This window comes from Echiichthys vipera (assembly GCF_963691815.1).
Source record: "Echiichthys vipera genome assembly, chromosome: 6".
Lineage (NCBI taxonomy): Eukaryota > Metazoa > Chordata > Actinopteri > Perciformes > Trachinidae > Echiichthys > Echiichthys vipera.
The window spans coordinates 28758155-28774806 of NC_139831.1; the positions used below are offsets into that span (position 1 = coordinate 28758155).

The 16652-nt window shown below is 42.1% G+C and overlaps 1 protein-coding gene across 2 annotated transcripts; it reads right to left on the bottom strand.

Moving 5' to 3' along the window:
- Nucleotides 1–1144: 1144 nt before the first annotated feature.
- nocta (nocturnin a) lies at nucleotides 1145–15082 on the bottom strand. Of its 2 annotated transcripts, none has more exons than XM_083915807.1 (3): nucleotides 14813–15082; nucleotides 3281–3553; nucleotides 1145–2425 (listed from the first exon to the last, which is right to left on the bottom strand). In XM_083915807.1, exons 1-3 carry the CDS (start codon nucleotides 15015–15017, stop codon nucleotides 1557–1559), a joined length of 1347 nt encoding a protein of 448 aa, XP_083771933.1. In that variant the 5' UTR covers nucleotides 15018–15082; the 3' UTR covers nucleotides 1145–1556. The 2 variants fall into 2 exon arrangements, with proteins under 2 accessions (XP_083771933.1, XP_083771934.1); XM_083915808.1 differs by lacking the exon at nucleotides 14813–15082 and adding an exon at nucleotides 7191–7277.
- Nucleotides 15083–16652: the final 1570 nt, after the last annotated feature.

Genomic DNA, 16652 nt, shown 5'->3' on the forward strand with positions numbered 1-16652 from the left:
GGATGATTATATGATATAAAGCCGTTATTTAGCCTCCTTACAGACAAACTAGCATGATGAGGTTAGTACTGATGGATTCCTTAGATCATTTAGTTTCCTATGCCAATATAATAGCCTCTTAAAGACCATCCCTCAGGGTGCTCCCCGAGTTCTCCTGCTTCCTCCCACAGTCCAAAGACATGCAGGTGTTAGGTTATTCAATGACTCTACATTGCCCGTAGGGTGAATGGTTGTTTGTCCAGGGCCCCGCCTCACGCCCAATGATCGGCCCCTCCCCCCAGGACCTCGGGCATGCAGCAAAGGGCCGCAGGACTGAGTCGGAGTCGAACCCACGGCCGCTGTCTGGAGGACCTTCAGCCTCTTTACATGTGGCGACTGCTCATGATTACTTACTTTTGTCAAAGCATGTTTCTACTCTGCAATGGACGTGGAAAGCATGTTGGTCTTTCTTCACAACCCCACCGGAGGGTATCAAGATCTGGGTAAATCATGGTAAATTATGCCCCCATCTAAAACCAACTTGGAAAGACAACTGTTGACTCAAAGATTGAAGCATGCCGCTGTCTGAATGATCGTTTGTAACACAAAGAGCTCCCAAATCAGTAAAAAACGTAGTGTAATGTTAGTGTCGGTGGGAAGTTTTCAGCTGACAGTTAGCCAAGTGACTCCTTTAAAGCCAGCTTGAATAGAGACCTGTCTTTGTGAGGACCACTGTGAGAATCTTCTCTACAGAGTGAGGACATTGTGTCTCCAGCAACATGGAGCTGCCTATGGATGCCCGACTTTAAATAATGCCGGCCGATGCAAATATAGACTGATAATATGAGCCGGCTGATGTATCTGCCTATCACTGGTCTGAATAACGTTTAGGGTAGAGGCAGGGTAAGGGGCTAGGGAATACATTATGCCAATGAGTTTCCTCATAAAGATAGACGTTCGAGAATGTGTGTGTTTGTGTGTGCGTGTGTGTTGAAACTAAATAAACTAATTAAAATCATTCATTAGTAAACTGCATGAGCCAGGAAATCAATGATAGTAAAAGAGAAAAATAAGGATAAAAACAAGTGCTTTATTTAAATATATTAACACAATCATAATATAATAATTACATAATAAAATAATATGTCTCCTTTTGTTCACAGCAACAACATTGTCCTGATTGTCAAAGTGAGAAACCGTGGAGGATAACTTAAAATAATTCATTTAAAACACTAGCGATGATCTGGTGTAACCAACTGATAAAATGAAGGGATAATATTAACTGCAGCTGCTTTCACCTGTTAGCTGCCATTTCAGCTCAAGTTCAGTAAAACAAACCATTTATTGCTAAAACTAGGAGTCTCGTTGGATTTCTTTTAATGTCCCTGTCTTAAAAGAATAGCAACAGTACAGCAAGTAGTTTGTGTCTCATGACCGCAAATTATTCACACTCCAATCAGATTTCACTCTCCTCGCCTCAAGTCGATGCCGGTCACTGTCCTCACTCTGGTTTACAGTGAAGGCGGAGTTCTGTTTCCCTCACTCAGTCCTCCTAATGGTCCAGGGCTGCTGTGAGCCTACATCAGTCTGTGTGGACCCTCCCTGAAGCTGATGTCACAGAGCAGTGATAAATGGTCCGAGGGGTAGTGGTAGGAGGGCAGGCGGTCTGGGCCGATCTGCTCCTCCGTGGGAATGTCCAACAGGCACTCCACGCTCAAAGCATCGTGGGTATACCAGATGTAGTCCAGAGTGCTGCAGCTCTCTCCAGAGGGGCGGATCTTCCACGTGGTATAGGCCGGCTCCGTCTGTCCATCAGAGCTCAACAGCTTGTAGGCCGAGTTCAGGCCCAGCGTTGAGGAGCTGAAGCGGCGGTAAACTTCCTCTGAGGGCTCGGCGTTAAAGTCCCCGCACACGACCAACGGGACGGTGCCTGATGCCGTCGCGTTCTGGCTGCTGCCACCGCCATGACACGTTATTCTGCGTAGACTCTGCAGCAAGTCAGCACCCTGCGCGCTCCGCAGCCTCTCCCAGCCGCTACGGGCTTTCAGGTGGGTGACGGCCACACACAGCTGCTGGCCCGTTACCTGGCAACATAGTGTCTGCACGATGGCTACCTGGTTGGTGGGCAGCATCATGGCCGACAGCCGCAGGTGAGCTGTGGCCCTGAGAGAAAAGCGAGAGCTGCGGTAAAACAGAGCGCAGCCGTCAGGACCATTATTCTGCTCCACGTCCAGACAGGGAGACCAGGGTTTGGCCAGAAAGCTGCCTTGGTAACCGAGGCTGGCCATGATTGGCTGGAAAGTGTCATAGTAGTGGTCCACTTCCTGAAGGCACAGGATGTCTGGGCGGTAGGTGAGGATCTCCTCCAGGATCAAATACTTCCTTTCCTGCCAGTTGAGAGCGTCCAGTGGACAGCGGATAAACCCGTCCTTCCCCTCACCGAGAGCTGGAGAGAAAGAAAGAGAGATTCTTTTTCATCCTCGGTTCTGTGAGGCTGTACTTGAGCTATATCCTAAATTAGCACGTGAGCAACGGAAGCAATAAACACAAACTACAGCTGAGGCCGATGTGGATGTCATTATTTCTGACATGCCAGCTGTCAGGGGATCACCAAAGTCAGACACTGAGCCTATGGTCGTCACAATACTAGAATTTTAAACTTTGATATGATATTAGTATTAAAAAAAAAACACTCAATACCTCTTTCGATACTACGGCAAAAAGAAATTTTTTTTTAATTTATAAACAACCTACCTAAAAGGTCATTACTAGATGGCAGAAGGGTACTTCACAATAACCCTTTAAGTTTCTCCAAGGTGCACCTGAATGCACCATCAAGTAGGGCTGGGTTTAAAAAACCTTCATTGGAATCGATTCATAAAAAAGAAAATTAAATATTTTCTTGGCTAAATAGCGATCCAGAGTTGGGCTACATTTGGCTAGGGAAAAACTGTCATGGTCATTTTCACAGGGGTTCCTTGACCTCTGACCTAAAGAACTCTGAATGAAAATGCCACTCTGTGCTCACTGACAGTAGAGTCTCAAGAGTTAGCTCTTTTTTTAATTAACTGCTGTGTGTTCATGTTAAATAACATGAAGTGAAATCCAGCCCTAGGACATGGTCAATTCAAAATAAGCAGGTATTGCGATACCCATCGTATCATGGCCTCTGTATGATGATACGTATTGTGAGCTTGTAGACGTTAACAGCATACTACTGAATTTGAATACAACTTGTTCAATTCTAAATGTCACTGGAGTCTTAATAAATCCACACATGTTTGGGTTCTCAGATCTCTACCTTGTGCGAGTATATTCCACTGCATGATCCGTATGGATGGGTTGTGCTTGTGGCGGCATGGCTCCATGCCGCTGGGATAGACCAGATCCCGATGTGGCCGAGCCGGGCGCCTCTGCAGGGCCTCCTCACACTCTCTGAGCAGCTGGTCTGGGTCGGTCTCGGCCAGGTCGTGGTCTAGGCCCTCCTCTGGGTACGGGTCAGGCTGGGCGTTGTTCAGTGACTGGGCCAGTGTACCAAACAACCTGCTGCTGCTGCTGCCACCCATTGGTGATACTGAGGGAAAGGAAACAAGGGAGAGATATGTGTGGTCATTAAAGGTGCCACCATGAGCTACTGATCATAGCAGACCATGACAGAATGTTTCAGCACTTCTTTCAAAATGGATTTACATCGTCCCGTTTAAATGTGGTGTCCTGAGTCTCTGAGTGTGAATCATGGAGACCCTGCCTTGATTGTTTTCAATTGAGAGTGGAAAGGATCAAAAAGGTCCACTGGAGTATCTCTAGTGTCATGTTACAAACCGAACACACTGTAATATGTTTTTGGATCTTTAGCACGGCCATTTGAGGCCAGAAAAGATCAACCTTTACTTTAAAACAGCCAGCAGGCAGGAAGAGAAGTAGCATGAAGATTATTGAACTGAGAGACTGTACACCTTCACTGCCAACAAAAACAAAGAAAGTCAGCACTGTAGACAGGACAAAGGTTCTCTTGCTATTTTGGTTGCAAGTTTCAGAACATACACACTAGTCCAAAGTCCAGTACACGCAGTAGGTAGGAGGAGGGGCGGTTCTAGGGGGCGGGGCCACAGGGGCATTGGCCCCAGCTGAAATCTGATTGGCCCTCTGAAGTGCCCCTGTCCTGTCACTCATCTGTCCTTTGTCCGAGTGTGATGATCAGGATATAGGTGGATGCTCGGGGTGGGAAAACGTTCTGTGAATATTATACAATAAATCTTATTTTCCATACTTATTTGGTATTTGGGCTCTTTTTTCCCTTTGCTAAGATTTTTCACTCAGATGTTGATGACTTGGCCAATGAGCTGTATCGGATCAAGAGAGTTTTAGAGAGGAAAGAAAAGGTTTACCACACTTCCAGAGTTTGTAGTATTTCTAGAACCTTTCAAGGTGGTTTAAGAGCTGGTTAGGCTACGAAGGATTGCCATTGTGATACTCGTGAGCACTGCTTCATGTGAGCAGTGCTTTTCAGCCCTAAAGTTGATTAAATCTTCTTGGGATCTGAGCATTGAGTCCCGATGAGCAAAAGCTTTAGATATGAATGTATTTGTGAGACGGTCCAGTTTCCATCACAGAAAATGTTGAATTATGCTTCTTTAGTGTAAACATGATAAATGTCATTCATGATTTTGAATACCGATGTATTTGGACTGGAGTTGCTCACATGCTGTGTGTGTTTGAAAGCATTTGGTCCATGCATAGAAAAAATGAATGTGAAATTGGTACGGCGTTTTACTGTCCAAGATTTGTTTTATTACATAAGGTGTTTGACTGGTCAATTGTATACACCTTACCAAAAACAGGGATTGTGTGAATGCTATGAGTACTGTGGCCCTGACCCAGACAAAGCCTAGACCCGCCACTTGGAAGTAAAAGGAACTGACTGTACATTCATCTAATTTTTAACAGACTATCAGCTTAATATGTCTGACTACAACAAAGTCAAATTATATCCCTTTAAATCAATTGCTAGCCTGCTGTATCTGACTGTCCATCAGATGAGACTGCACACGCAGAGACAGGGCAGGTCAAAACAGGAGAAAACTCATTTGAACTGCTGCTGGAGCCGGTTGCACCAAATGGTCTTTACTAAGCCTGGTCCTAAGTGCCAAGTCTTCAGTTGAAGAAATACTATATTGAAGCCTCTTTCACATGACCTGCAATTGAATTTAAGGCCAACTCAAAAACCAAGATAATGCCAAAACAGCCTGTGTCTGTATAAATGGCTGGGTATGATACCTTAATGTTGCCACTGATACCAAACAATGCTCTTTTGATAAGTTATCTTTGTTTTTTTCTACAAAACCCTTTTTTGCTCATTAAACAGTACTGAGTATTTAAAGTATTGCGGTTTGATACCTAATTCCTCTGAACTGCGCTACCTTCTCTCAAGTAGGACTTCCATAAAGGGAAAGGACAAGATGCTGAGGATGAATACAACCACACTTGAAAGCAGCAGGCTCATTGACAAACAGGGAGGTACAGATGCAGATGTCAAAGCAAGAATAGGCAAGCACAGCCTCAAGAACATCTGGAGTGATACAGCAACAAAAAAAAATCTTCACCTCCAGGTGAAATCAGTGCTGCTTTATGGCACAGGGCCCTGGAGAATGACGGAGGCCACCCTCAATAAAGTGCAAACATTCATCAACAACTGCCTAAGAAGAATTCCTAATATCTGTGCCAGACAATCAGCAAAAACAAGATGTGGATGAGGACAAAACAACTACCAGCACAAGACAAAATGTCAATAAGAACATAGCGATGGATCAGGCACGCACTACAAAAATCAAACCCTCAAGGGAAGGGGAAAAGACGCCAAGAACACCTGCGACAGGATCTCCAGTAAGATATTAAGATACTAGTATACGACTGGATCAGATGGAACAGAAAGCAAGTGGCCCCGAACTCTTGTCTCTTGTTGATGGCCTACACTCCAGGAGGGGTGGCAGGCCTAAGTAAGTCACTGAAATCTATCACTGCACAGAGGAAAATGGAGCTGGAATCAATGGCAATTCATTTCTTTAAGAAATAGATATTTAGATAGTACCTTATGTGGAAAGTCAATTAATGATGGGGATGTCCGTTTTGGCTAGCCCATTAGGTGACAATTCATTGCATTGATGCAAATATCACGAAACCCAATAGTGTCATTCATCAGTCCTGCTCATTAATTTGCAACAGTGTCCACTATGGCCTGATACACCAAGAGATATCAAAGCAAAACCTTTGTAAGTAGGTAAATGACAGGGCTGCGGTCAAGAGCACCTCAACTGAGTCCAAGTCAAATCCAAGACCAGGTTCGTTCCAGTGCCGAGTCAAGACCAAGTTCAAATGCAGTCCGGAGTCCAGAGCTAGTCAAGTCCTGTTCAAGACCATAATAGTGTTCTTGAGTGGAAAATGTTTCTCTTAAATGCTAATATAGTGATTGACAGATGGATCTATAAACAACTGATCAATCTTCTGACATCGAACTAATCAATGCAGAGAATTTAGGCAACGTTCCGTACCGAACTGATCCTGAAACAGCAGCCAGGATCAACATAACCAGATCTTTAAGTCATAATCCAGAAGACCTTGCTTCTAGCGCCCTCTTTGGCTGTAAGATGTAATTAACAGCAAGCCTGTTCTTTCAGAGCCTCTATCTTGTCACGTTTACTATGTGTGTTGACTTTTTTTCCCCTGCTCTTTTGTAAACTTTATTGACACACATTCACCTCTCTACTTCCGGCCTGTCCCAACCACTGTCACTAACATGGCGGTGCATTTGCATGCAGAGAGGGAATGTCGCCACAGACATACATATTGGAATACTTGGGAAAAAAAGGCAAGTAACAGCGCTTTCATTAGTGGGTCAGTTGATCAACAACCAATGTTTTAACTCACTCTTTGATAGATATTAACCTAGCAGACAATTAACCAGAAGACCATCGTACAGAATATATCTTGAATACTGTATCTGAGACAATTTAGAGTCTTGAGACTGAGACCTCATTCAAGTACTACAGCCCTGGGTGGTCTCAAAGTATACACATCAGGTCCGTTGTCTTACTTTCATATTACTCTAACATCACTGTTAACAGTAGAACCATCCTCTCATCTCATTACTGCTGCCTGCTTGTCTCTACTGTTCCACTCATTGTAAGTAACTGCGTGTGGTATGAATGTCTTACCCGTGGCCTCCATGTTCGCTTAAATGCCTTCCTCTCTCTTCCTTCGACGTCTAAAGACCAGGACAATCCATCGGTCATTCACTCTTGCCCCTTTATCCTCTTCCATTATATAGCTGGATCCCTCTGTACGCTGTGACTCATCCTTTATCTGTCTCATCCTCCAGGACGTCCGTCTCCCTCTCTCTCTCTCTGAATCATCAGTTTTTACCCCTCCCTCCCCCTCTCCCTCGGTGGGTGACAGAATGACCGCTAGACAGCAGGGAGACACCTGTGTCGGACATGCAGTGAGAGGGAAGAGAGAGAGGAACAGGAAGCAGTGTTAGAAAGAAAAAGAAGTGCCTGTATTGCATGAATAAGGATGTTGGATAAGTAGGTGGGGTTCAGATACGAACAGGCAGGATGTCTAACCCGGGGACAGCAGGCCTAACGCGGTAATTCGTCAGCGTAATCAACGTCATCGTTTGTGGAAGAGCGTAGAGTATTTTAGACACACACCCAACAATATGGTGAGCTCTGTCATACCATTTTAAGTTTTAAGTCAAGAAATTAGGTCAAAAATACTGATTCTTCAGTTCAGAGAAATGTTTACTATGACAGAAATGTTAGTTTTTAAGAGAAATTGATTGAATAGTATTGAAAAAATTAGCTTTAGCGGCATCGATAAATTAGTCATTAGATAAATCAATAAAAAAATTATCTTTAGATGCAGCCCTATAGTTCCCACAAATGCACATGCACACACACAATAGCCATGTGTTCTCTGGATAACTGTGGACAGAGGAGGGAAGAGAAAGAGACAGTGTTGGTTGTTCTCTTTGTCATGGTTCGAGACAGTTCTTAACCTAGTTAATTCACCATCTCATTTTGGGTCAGTGTGTACTGTTCCCTGTGCTTAAGGGTAAAACAAATCCCGGTGGGACACTAAAATACTCCAGAAAAACCAAGGGGGAAGGATAGAATTAGTGAAAAATCCTCATCACAGTTTCCTAGAGCGCAAAATTATATCTGCATGACTCTAAAACCGTAAGATATTAAAATAACAGCTATTCAAAAACATAGAAAATCAACAAATCCTCAATTTTAGTACAGTACAATAGTACAAAGTGAATGTTTATTTATCAATACAGTCAAGTTAATTTTTAAGTCGACTTATCCTTTCGGCCCCACAATCTGTGTATTAATCTTTTCAAATCAATGTTTTGAATACTTTGTCCATCCTCGCAAAAAAAACCTGTTCAACAGGTTTTGAGCTAATACATTTGGCTACAGCGTAGTTTGGTCTGAAGCTAGCGCCATAGGCTTTGCATGGCTGGAATCTGCCAGTAAACAGAGTGGAGGAAGTAGAGGGTGCTAACTGGAAACAAAACAAGTTGCCTCGGTGAACTAACGCAGCCTTCACATGCTATGGAAAAGATGGTCCTTTCCATTTGTTAACTGGAAATACCGGTGTGTTGTGTTTAAGTGCTTTTTTTGTCATAGTGAAAACAAACATGGCAGACCCACAGATCCTGACTTGCTAGCAAGCATCTGCTCTGGGTAGGTAAACCAACCAATGACGGGATTTAAAAAAAAATGACACTATGTATTAACACATGATATTGAAATTGTCTATGCCACAACATTGTATAGGCTACAAAAACTAAGAGCAGCAGAAAACACAAAGCATGCAGTGATTACCATTCACAACTCTTGTGTTGCGCTCCGCCATGTTGTAAAGGTCAAAGTTTATCTCATCTCGGCAAGTCCTGTATCAAAATACTCTACGAGCTCACCAGTGGAAATTACCACGTGAGAGAGTATTCATGTGCAATTTTCATGACGGCTTTTAGTATTTACCATATTTTCCAGGCTCCATAACTGTATATTCAAGAAAAATACGGAAAGGTCTTCAGGAATTTGTGGAGTGGTGGTTGGCACTGTCGCCTCACGGAAAGAGGGTTGCTGGTTAGAGCCCTTCTGTGTGGAGTTTGCATCTTCTCCCCGTGTCTGCGTGGGTTCTCTCTGGGTTCTATAGCTTCCTCCCACAGTCCAAGGACAATGACAGTTTGTGAGTTTATTTTGCTTGTTTATTTTTGCTCGAACTGTTCTTTTTTTGTCTGTACCAAAGAAATGAGCACATGGTGGCAGGACTGAGGCAGACTATGCTTAGTAGTGCAGGTTACACAGACAGACCCCGATTGGGAGAAGCGGTTGAAGATGACGGACGGATGGTCAAGTTTTAATCATTCTTTCAAGTCAGCTAATATTGGCCAAGTTTTATCATGTTTGCAGACAAAGTTATAGGAATATCCATAAAAAAACAGGAATGGAGGCATCCTGGTAGAAAAACACGTGAATGGAAACACAAATTGTGTAAATTACACTACAAGCAGCGTTTCTGTGTTACACACAGGCTACTGTCTACTGTTCACACAATGGGATTACTTCATTAACTTCAACTCCATCAGTCATAAGTGATGGAGTCTGGATGCAAATCAATTCTACAACGACAATCATCTGTCAAACTGCTTCCTATCCATACAAAAAGAAGGGAATAACACTGACAGATACTTACATGGAACAAAATCTACACGTATACAGTCTGCCCACTGGTTATCCACCCAACGTTTGTCCTTTCTTCCTGCCTGTCGTCCTCTCAGACATCCCTCGCTCTTCTTCCTTCACTCTCCCTGCAGAATTGAACTGGGTGGGAGCTAACAGTCTGCTGATTATTGGTATGGTAGGACAGTGTGACAGTCATAAGGCAGTCCCAGTGACTGCTGATCAAGGTGGTGATTCACTCAGTAATTCGCCCATCCAAGAATGCTCTCGCTCAAGTCAGAGAATTAGAGCTCTGCGGTGTAGGCAGTCCAGGGAGAAAACACATTGATTTTTTGTTTGTCAACAACTAACAAGTATGGTGCACATTAAAGCCTGATGTATCTCCTTTCTCTGTGCCATAGAGCTCCACTGTTGCTAAAAACATATCAGTGAGCCACACTGTTGCACAGGGTCACATGTTCTTTCATTACCAAGAACACACATTTTGTTATTTGGGCCAAACCACAGTTGGTGATAGTTGGAACAGTGGAAAGTTGAACCAAGACAAGTTTGGGGAGTTTGAATGAACTGTGTTTTACAATGAGTTAACAAGGCAATTAAGCTTCTGAGAATTCAGAAGGTGTACGGTTGTATTTTCCTGCTCAATAAGGAAAACAAGTGTAAGATTATGTTTTTTCTTGACAGTTTGTGAGTTTATTTTTGCTCAAACTGCTCTTTTTTTTCTCTGTACCATAGAAAGGAGCACACGGTGGCAGAAGTCCAGGACTGAGTGGATAATAAGGCGGACTGTGCTGGTTACACAGACAGAAATCAAATTCCAGGACGTCGTAGTCTCCTCTGCCGTGGCAAACATGTGACATATTAGATTAAGTGGTACAGGGTGAAAATGAATGAAGGGTTGTCCTTTACGTATGTGACACTGCATGGTCTGTTGACCTGCTGAATTCCACTAAAAGCTGACAGAGGTTATAAAGGATAAAACTGTTAATACTCCAATAATCAGAACTTAAATCTGGGTTTTGACCACTTACAGAGATTAAATGCTGTTCCTCACTTATGTTAATATCTGCATGTAGCACTTACTGCCTCATTTTATCACTGTATAGAAAAAAAAGACTTGGATATTACAGACTTGATCCATGATGACTAGAATGACTGTGGTCATTTTTTTGTTTTCAGTTTGAATATTAAATATGAAAATGTTTAACATTGTCAGTGTTGACATTTCATGTGTCTGAGAGGGCAGATGTTAGCTAACATTAGCCAGATAACAATTGATATCACCAATCCAACCAATGGCCAGAATTGAAAGAAAAAAATGAAATAAATAAATTAATAAATAAGATAGTTATTTGTTTGATTGCATTAATTTAACTGAATCGAAATAATTATCAATGAAATTCATTGCCATACTTTTTGAACAGGTTAGATAAATTGGCCTATATATTATTAGACAGGTACTAATACCTTTCCTTTTCTCTTTATAAAGGCCGCACACTGCAGCTAGGCCTAAGTGACTTGACTTAGCAGACTTGCCTTGTCATAGCCTGGGAGACTTTCCTTGAGACTTGGACCAAATTACTTTAGTCAGATGTCTGTAGCCAACTGTTGAGTGGAGGATAATAAGGCCTGACTGATTCATGTCCCCGTAGTGTGCGCTCTCCCTTGACCTTTGTCTTCTTGATGGTTATGTAACTGGGCCTGACCAATCCCATTACAGATGGAGGCCAGGAGAGATCTGCATGGAGTTATCTTAAGAGTTTTAGCCTTCAGAGAAATACAGGAACTATTAAAGTGGCTAATTTAAGGCACCGTTTTGCTGCTGACCAAGACCACGCGGGAATGTGCACAAGTATGTATGTGCGTGCGTTTGTGACCTGACCTACTTCCTTGTTACAGTATACCAAAAATAGACAAACCATCAACCTGGTTAGACCTGCTGAGAGACTGTGACACAAACGCTGGTTCCTTGCTGGCCCGCGTTCAGACGAGCACAAGTTTTTGAAGGCTGATATTAAAATCAGGCTTCCTTTATATAATACCCATCCAACCAATAAAACACTGACATAGTTATGGTTGGGTTTCAGCAGCTGTTTTCAGACAGCCAAAAAAAAAAACAGCAGACACAGTTAGAGATTAGCTGGTGAACTTCATCCGGTGGACACAAACAAAAAGACTTAATTAATGCTCATGTTGCTCTGCAGCTGCTGGATGTGCACATAAACAACTGTTTTCTAACAAGTTCGCCACATCAACCTAAAAAACAGTCAGTGTTGTGTTCTCTACCCGTTTCTGCTGCCCAAAAATTCTGTTATTGCTGTTTGGATTAATGTCCAAGAATTTCAAACCCAATATAATAACATCAATTTAACCCTTGCAAGTGTGTGCCCTTGATCTAAATTAGCGGTCCATTTCTTTATGGACACTATAAAACTGCTGCACTGTTTAAAGACCGTGTTTCTGCACAGTTGAAGATGAAGAATCAGCTACACAAATATCTTTAGTATCCACAAGATCATTGTGTTCCTGTTGTAGCATTATTTTTGCTGTGTGAAAATTGTTTCATCATTATTTCATGCCCCTATTGGATGAGCCTGCTGCCTACATGTACTTATTTTGACGGAACCGACAAGTTATATTCATTAAAAAGAGTTGATTTAATAAGAAAATATGAAGACAGACAATTGAAGCTTCATTCCAAAACCTCAATTAAAGCTTTGAATGTTAAAATTTGACAGTGGGTAGAGCCCTGGGCTGAGCTCTTGGGCACAGTCCTGTCATCGGTCAGCTAATCAAGTGGAGTACTAGATGCAGTGCGATGAGAAGCGCAGAGTCATTGAAGGAAACAAGATTAGCAGACAGCGGTACTTGCTTAGAGCTACAACGGGAACATCCTGTGTCACAGTTTTAGAGGGAATAAATAGAACTGGTTCTTTAGCAGGAGCAGTGTTCGAGTAAGGCACCGTGGCTGAAGAAAAGAGCAGCGTCAGCAGAAACTCTACGTCAAAGAGCTAATGGTTGGGTCTATGTAAATCATAAATAAGTCATAGTGTGTGGTCTATAACTACTCTGTAAAGTGTCCCGAGATATCTTTTGTTATGATTTGGCACTATAAATAAAATTGAAGTTCTTTTTTATGTATTATGGGAGAAATACAAGCATGCATAAAGTATCCCTCCTAACACTAGCTCAGATTTAGCCAACATGAAGCATGTACTGATAAAAATGAATAATATTATCAATATCACAACTGATGACAAGTCTACCTGCTCATAAACAAATCGTCACGGTCAACAGGATGTAAGATGACAAGTTAATGATTATCACGGTCACATACGGGCTACAAAGTATCATAAGCTAGTGCTAATTTAGTTTTGACTGTAGCAAATTTTCTGATTACGGGTTTTATGTTCAATGTGAGGTTTTTTCTGTGTATTATGCTTGCAAATCGAATCAGCTGAATATTTTTAGTCGATGGAGAGGAATCAGAATTAATTGTGATGATCTGATGATCTTTTTTTAAGCTAATTATTCCCCAAATTAGCTGGTTTCAGTTGCTCAAAAGAAAATATTTGCTGCACTTTTATCTTATATTATAGCAATCTGAATATCTCTGGGACTTTGGGACTGTTGGACACAATATGAATAAGACATTTGGCTTATTTCTATCCTCAAATAACTCCTTTATTCCCATGCATTCCTGTTTTCCCATGGAAAGTATCTACCTTGATGTCTTGAATGTACATAAAAGGTTGTATCTTAAATGATCCATCTTTGTTCAGCTTTGTTGTCCTTGTTTTTAGCAATGTCTAATTTCAATCTGTAGTTCTACTGGAACTGTGTGCATCTGAGAGGAACAGTTATTAGCTGTTGCCCGTGTGTTTCGTCCCAGAGATGTCAGGTGCTTTGATGTTGTGGGTTGAGAAAAACTAGCGTAGCTTTCAGTTCATTTAGTTCAGAAGATGACATGAATAGTTGGCCAGAAAATTATCATTCTGGCCAGTGGAGCAACCGGAAACTCTGCCCCAATCAGTCCAGGCCGATGGCCATCAACCTGGAACCAGGTTCTGTTGGAGGTTTTTGGATGTTAAGGAGTTTTTTTTCTCACCGCTGTCGCACAAAGTGCTATTAAGTGCTCATGAGAGAATGGTTGGATCTCTGTAAATTATAGATAATGGTTTAGAAAGGAGCCAGTTGAGGTGGTTTGGGCATCTAGTAAGGATGCCCTCTGGGCACCTCCCTAGGGAGGTGTTCCAGGCACGTCCAGCTGGGAACGCCTCGGGATCCCCCAGTTAGAGCAGGTTAATGTGGCCCGGAAGAGGGGGGTTCGGGGTCCCCTGCTAGAGCTGCTACCCCTGCATCCCGACCCCGGATAAGAGGCTTAAGATGAGTGAGTGAGTGAGTGAGTGAGTGGGTCTAGACCTACTCTATAAGAAAATGAATAATAACTTCTGTTATGATTTGACACTAAATAAAAATGAAACCTACTGTAACTGTCACAATTTCAATTCTAACTTGGAAATAATAAATTAGCTCTTAATTTCTATGATCAAAATCAAAAGCAGATTTGAATTAATTTATGTAATTAGTATATGATAATTAACAATAATTAACCATATGGACTCAGTAAAGCATGTTACAAACAATAATGTGATGTGCCATAGGTACATAAAAAGTCTTTATGAATCAAGATGGTCAGTGCTGAAAGAAAATGTTTAATTTAACTGTAACTGTATTGTGACCTTAAAAGGTCAGTGGGGCTCTGTGGAGAGGAAGATGACTGATGCATCTTCAGTAAATCACCACTAACATATGCTCACATTTGCACGTGTCGTCTGATGTTAAGGTGAAAATTAGACTAAAAAATACTGTCATTCGGGTAAAAACCTGAAAAAGTAAGAGCAGGCTGCGGTGTTTTAATATTCCACATGTACCTTAAGGTATGACGAAAAGCAGGAGGAAGTTTTCGGACATTTTAAGTTGTGTCATAGTCATGGAGGACGGCATACTTGCTGAGTCAGTAGTTGTGTATGTAGAAAGGCCGGCTCGAGTTAAGTGCTGCTGACAGTACAGTGGCCTACCTGGTGCAGCTCCGGTAGAGGATGCTCCACTCGGCTTCAGCTGGGGACTGGTACCGTTGGCTACCCGTCTCCCTCCTCCTCCGGCCCCGGAGTGACAGTAGCGTGTTCCCGCCGGGGCTGACACTGCTCCCGGTGTGAACGGTCTCCTGCTCGTGGATACACACAGCTGGCTCAATAAAGCCGAACAGCGGCGGGCTGGATTCATTCTGTAGCCAAGCTAACGTGACTGTACCGAGTCTACCGGAGAACAAACTGTGAGTTACCGGCACTGTGTATTTTCACCTGTACTAAAGAAACCGAGGCATTTATTCAACAGAATCCGTGATAATGTTCCCCTAAACGCGGCCTGACGGGTCAACGTGTGTCTTCGTGCTGCTGAAGGTGTAAGAAAGCCGGTAAAAGTTACATCATTCTGCTGGTGAGTCACGGAACTCTTGTGAAGGGTTGGACGAGTCCATTATATTTTACTGAGGGTTGGTCCGTTAGCTTTCCCGAGTGCACCGAACTACGTTACAACTGACCATAAAGCTGCTTTAAGAAGTGAATACACTTCGTTAAAAATGTACCTGACTCTTATTTTTCTTACGCAAACGGATCCCAGTTTAAAGGCTACATGCAGAGACCCCCTTCTGTCAACAGTGGCTCGAGCCACGATGATTCTTGTACGAAAGAGGCGGGAACCTGCGAGAAGAGGTTGGTAACGTTCCATGAACTAGCCAATCGGCGTTCAGTGCGCGTATTACACAGGAACGACGGCTCTGACGTCAATAGCACGCCCTCCACGCCTGTTCCCAGTGATGTACGCAGTGTTCTTCTGAAATAATATCCTCATCCAAACAGTCAGTCAGCCATAAGAATAGCCAACATACTGCCAGCCTGCTAAACAGAACAATAAACAGTGACAATTTTATCATCTTTTCTTTTCTTATGTTTCATACAAAGGTTTTTTATAGGTATCTGTTCTATTCAGTTCAATTCAATTTAAACATCTGTATTTATCCCCGCAGGGCAATTCAGTTCGCAGCCTCAGTCACATAAAACAAAACAAACACAGCAAACAAATACACATACAGCATCGACACTGTCAGTACCACAGGTTGGCATGGGCAATCGGAGGTAGCAGCAAGAACAAGAAGAAATGAATAATAAATAATAAGTATACACATCAAGGCTCTCAAGTTTACAAATTCTTCTTCTTCACAGATAGACCATAAAACCAACAAATAGAAGAAAACGTCAACATACTTTCATTAAAAGAATGATAGAAGTTACATAAATGTATGTATTTAAGACTAAGTGACTTTGTTGACCATGATGATACAAATATTGCTATTTCTTATAGAAAGACCTGTGAGCATGCAGGGTTTATGGTATGGCTTGCAAAATACACCTACAATTCAGAATGAGGGCAATTATAATTTGGGAAACAAACTTTTTATTATTCTAATAAAGAAATAATGCTTTTTAATTGTCATACCAGATATATGAAAGCACAGACTTGTAACTACTATATCTTGGCCTATTTTTTTCCCACTTAATAATCATGTATTCAGTGGAAAGCACAGATAATAGAAATGGCAATTTATTTCACTGAAACACATATATTAACCAAAGAAATCTGTATCTACTTCAACTTTTCTCTCTTTTTTTAAGTCAGTAAAACACTCAAATCATGTGTTTATGGGTGTGTTTATTCTAACCTTTATTTAACCAAGCAGTCCCTTGAGATTAAAATTAATTTTTTGAGGGATACTTGGCCAAGATGGCAAACCATTGCAAAATTATGCCTCCAATTTAGGAATAGCAATTGCATTATTCAGCTACACAGTTTCTGTTCCAA

Bases quoted from the DNA above. Each gene is read 5' to 3' on its own strand.
- nocta (XM_083915807.1), bottom strand. From the start codon at position 15,017: ATGAATCCAGCCCGCCGCTGTTCGGCTTTATTGAGCCAGCTGTGTGTA. The intron at 3,554-14,812 runs GTAGGCCACTGT...CCTTTCCCTCAG, and splicing joins CTCTACCGGAGCTGCACCAG to TATCACCAATGGGTGGCAGC. The intron at 2,426-3,280 runs GTAGAGATCTGA...CTTTCTCTCCAG, and splicing joins GTGGAATATACTCGCACAAG to CTCTCGGTGAGGGGAAGGAC.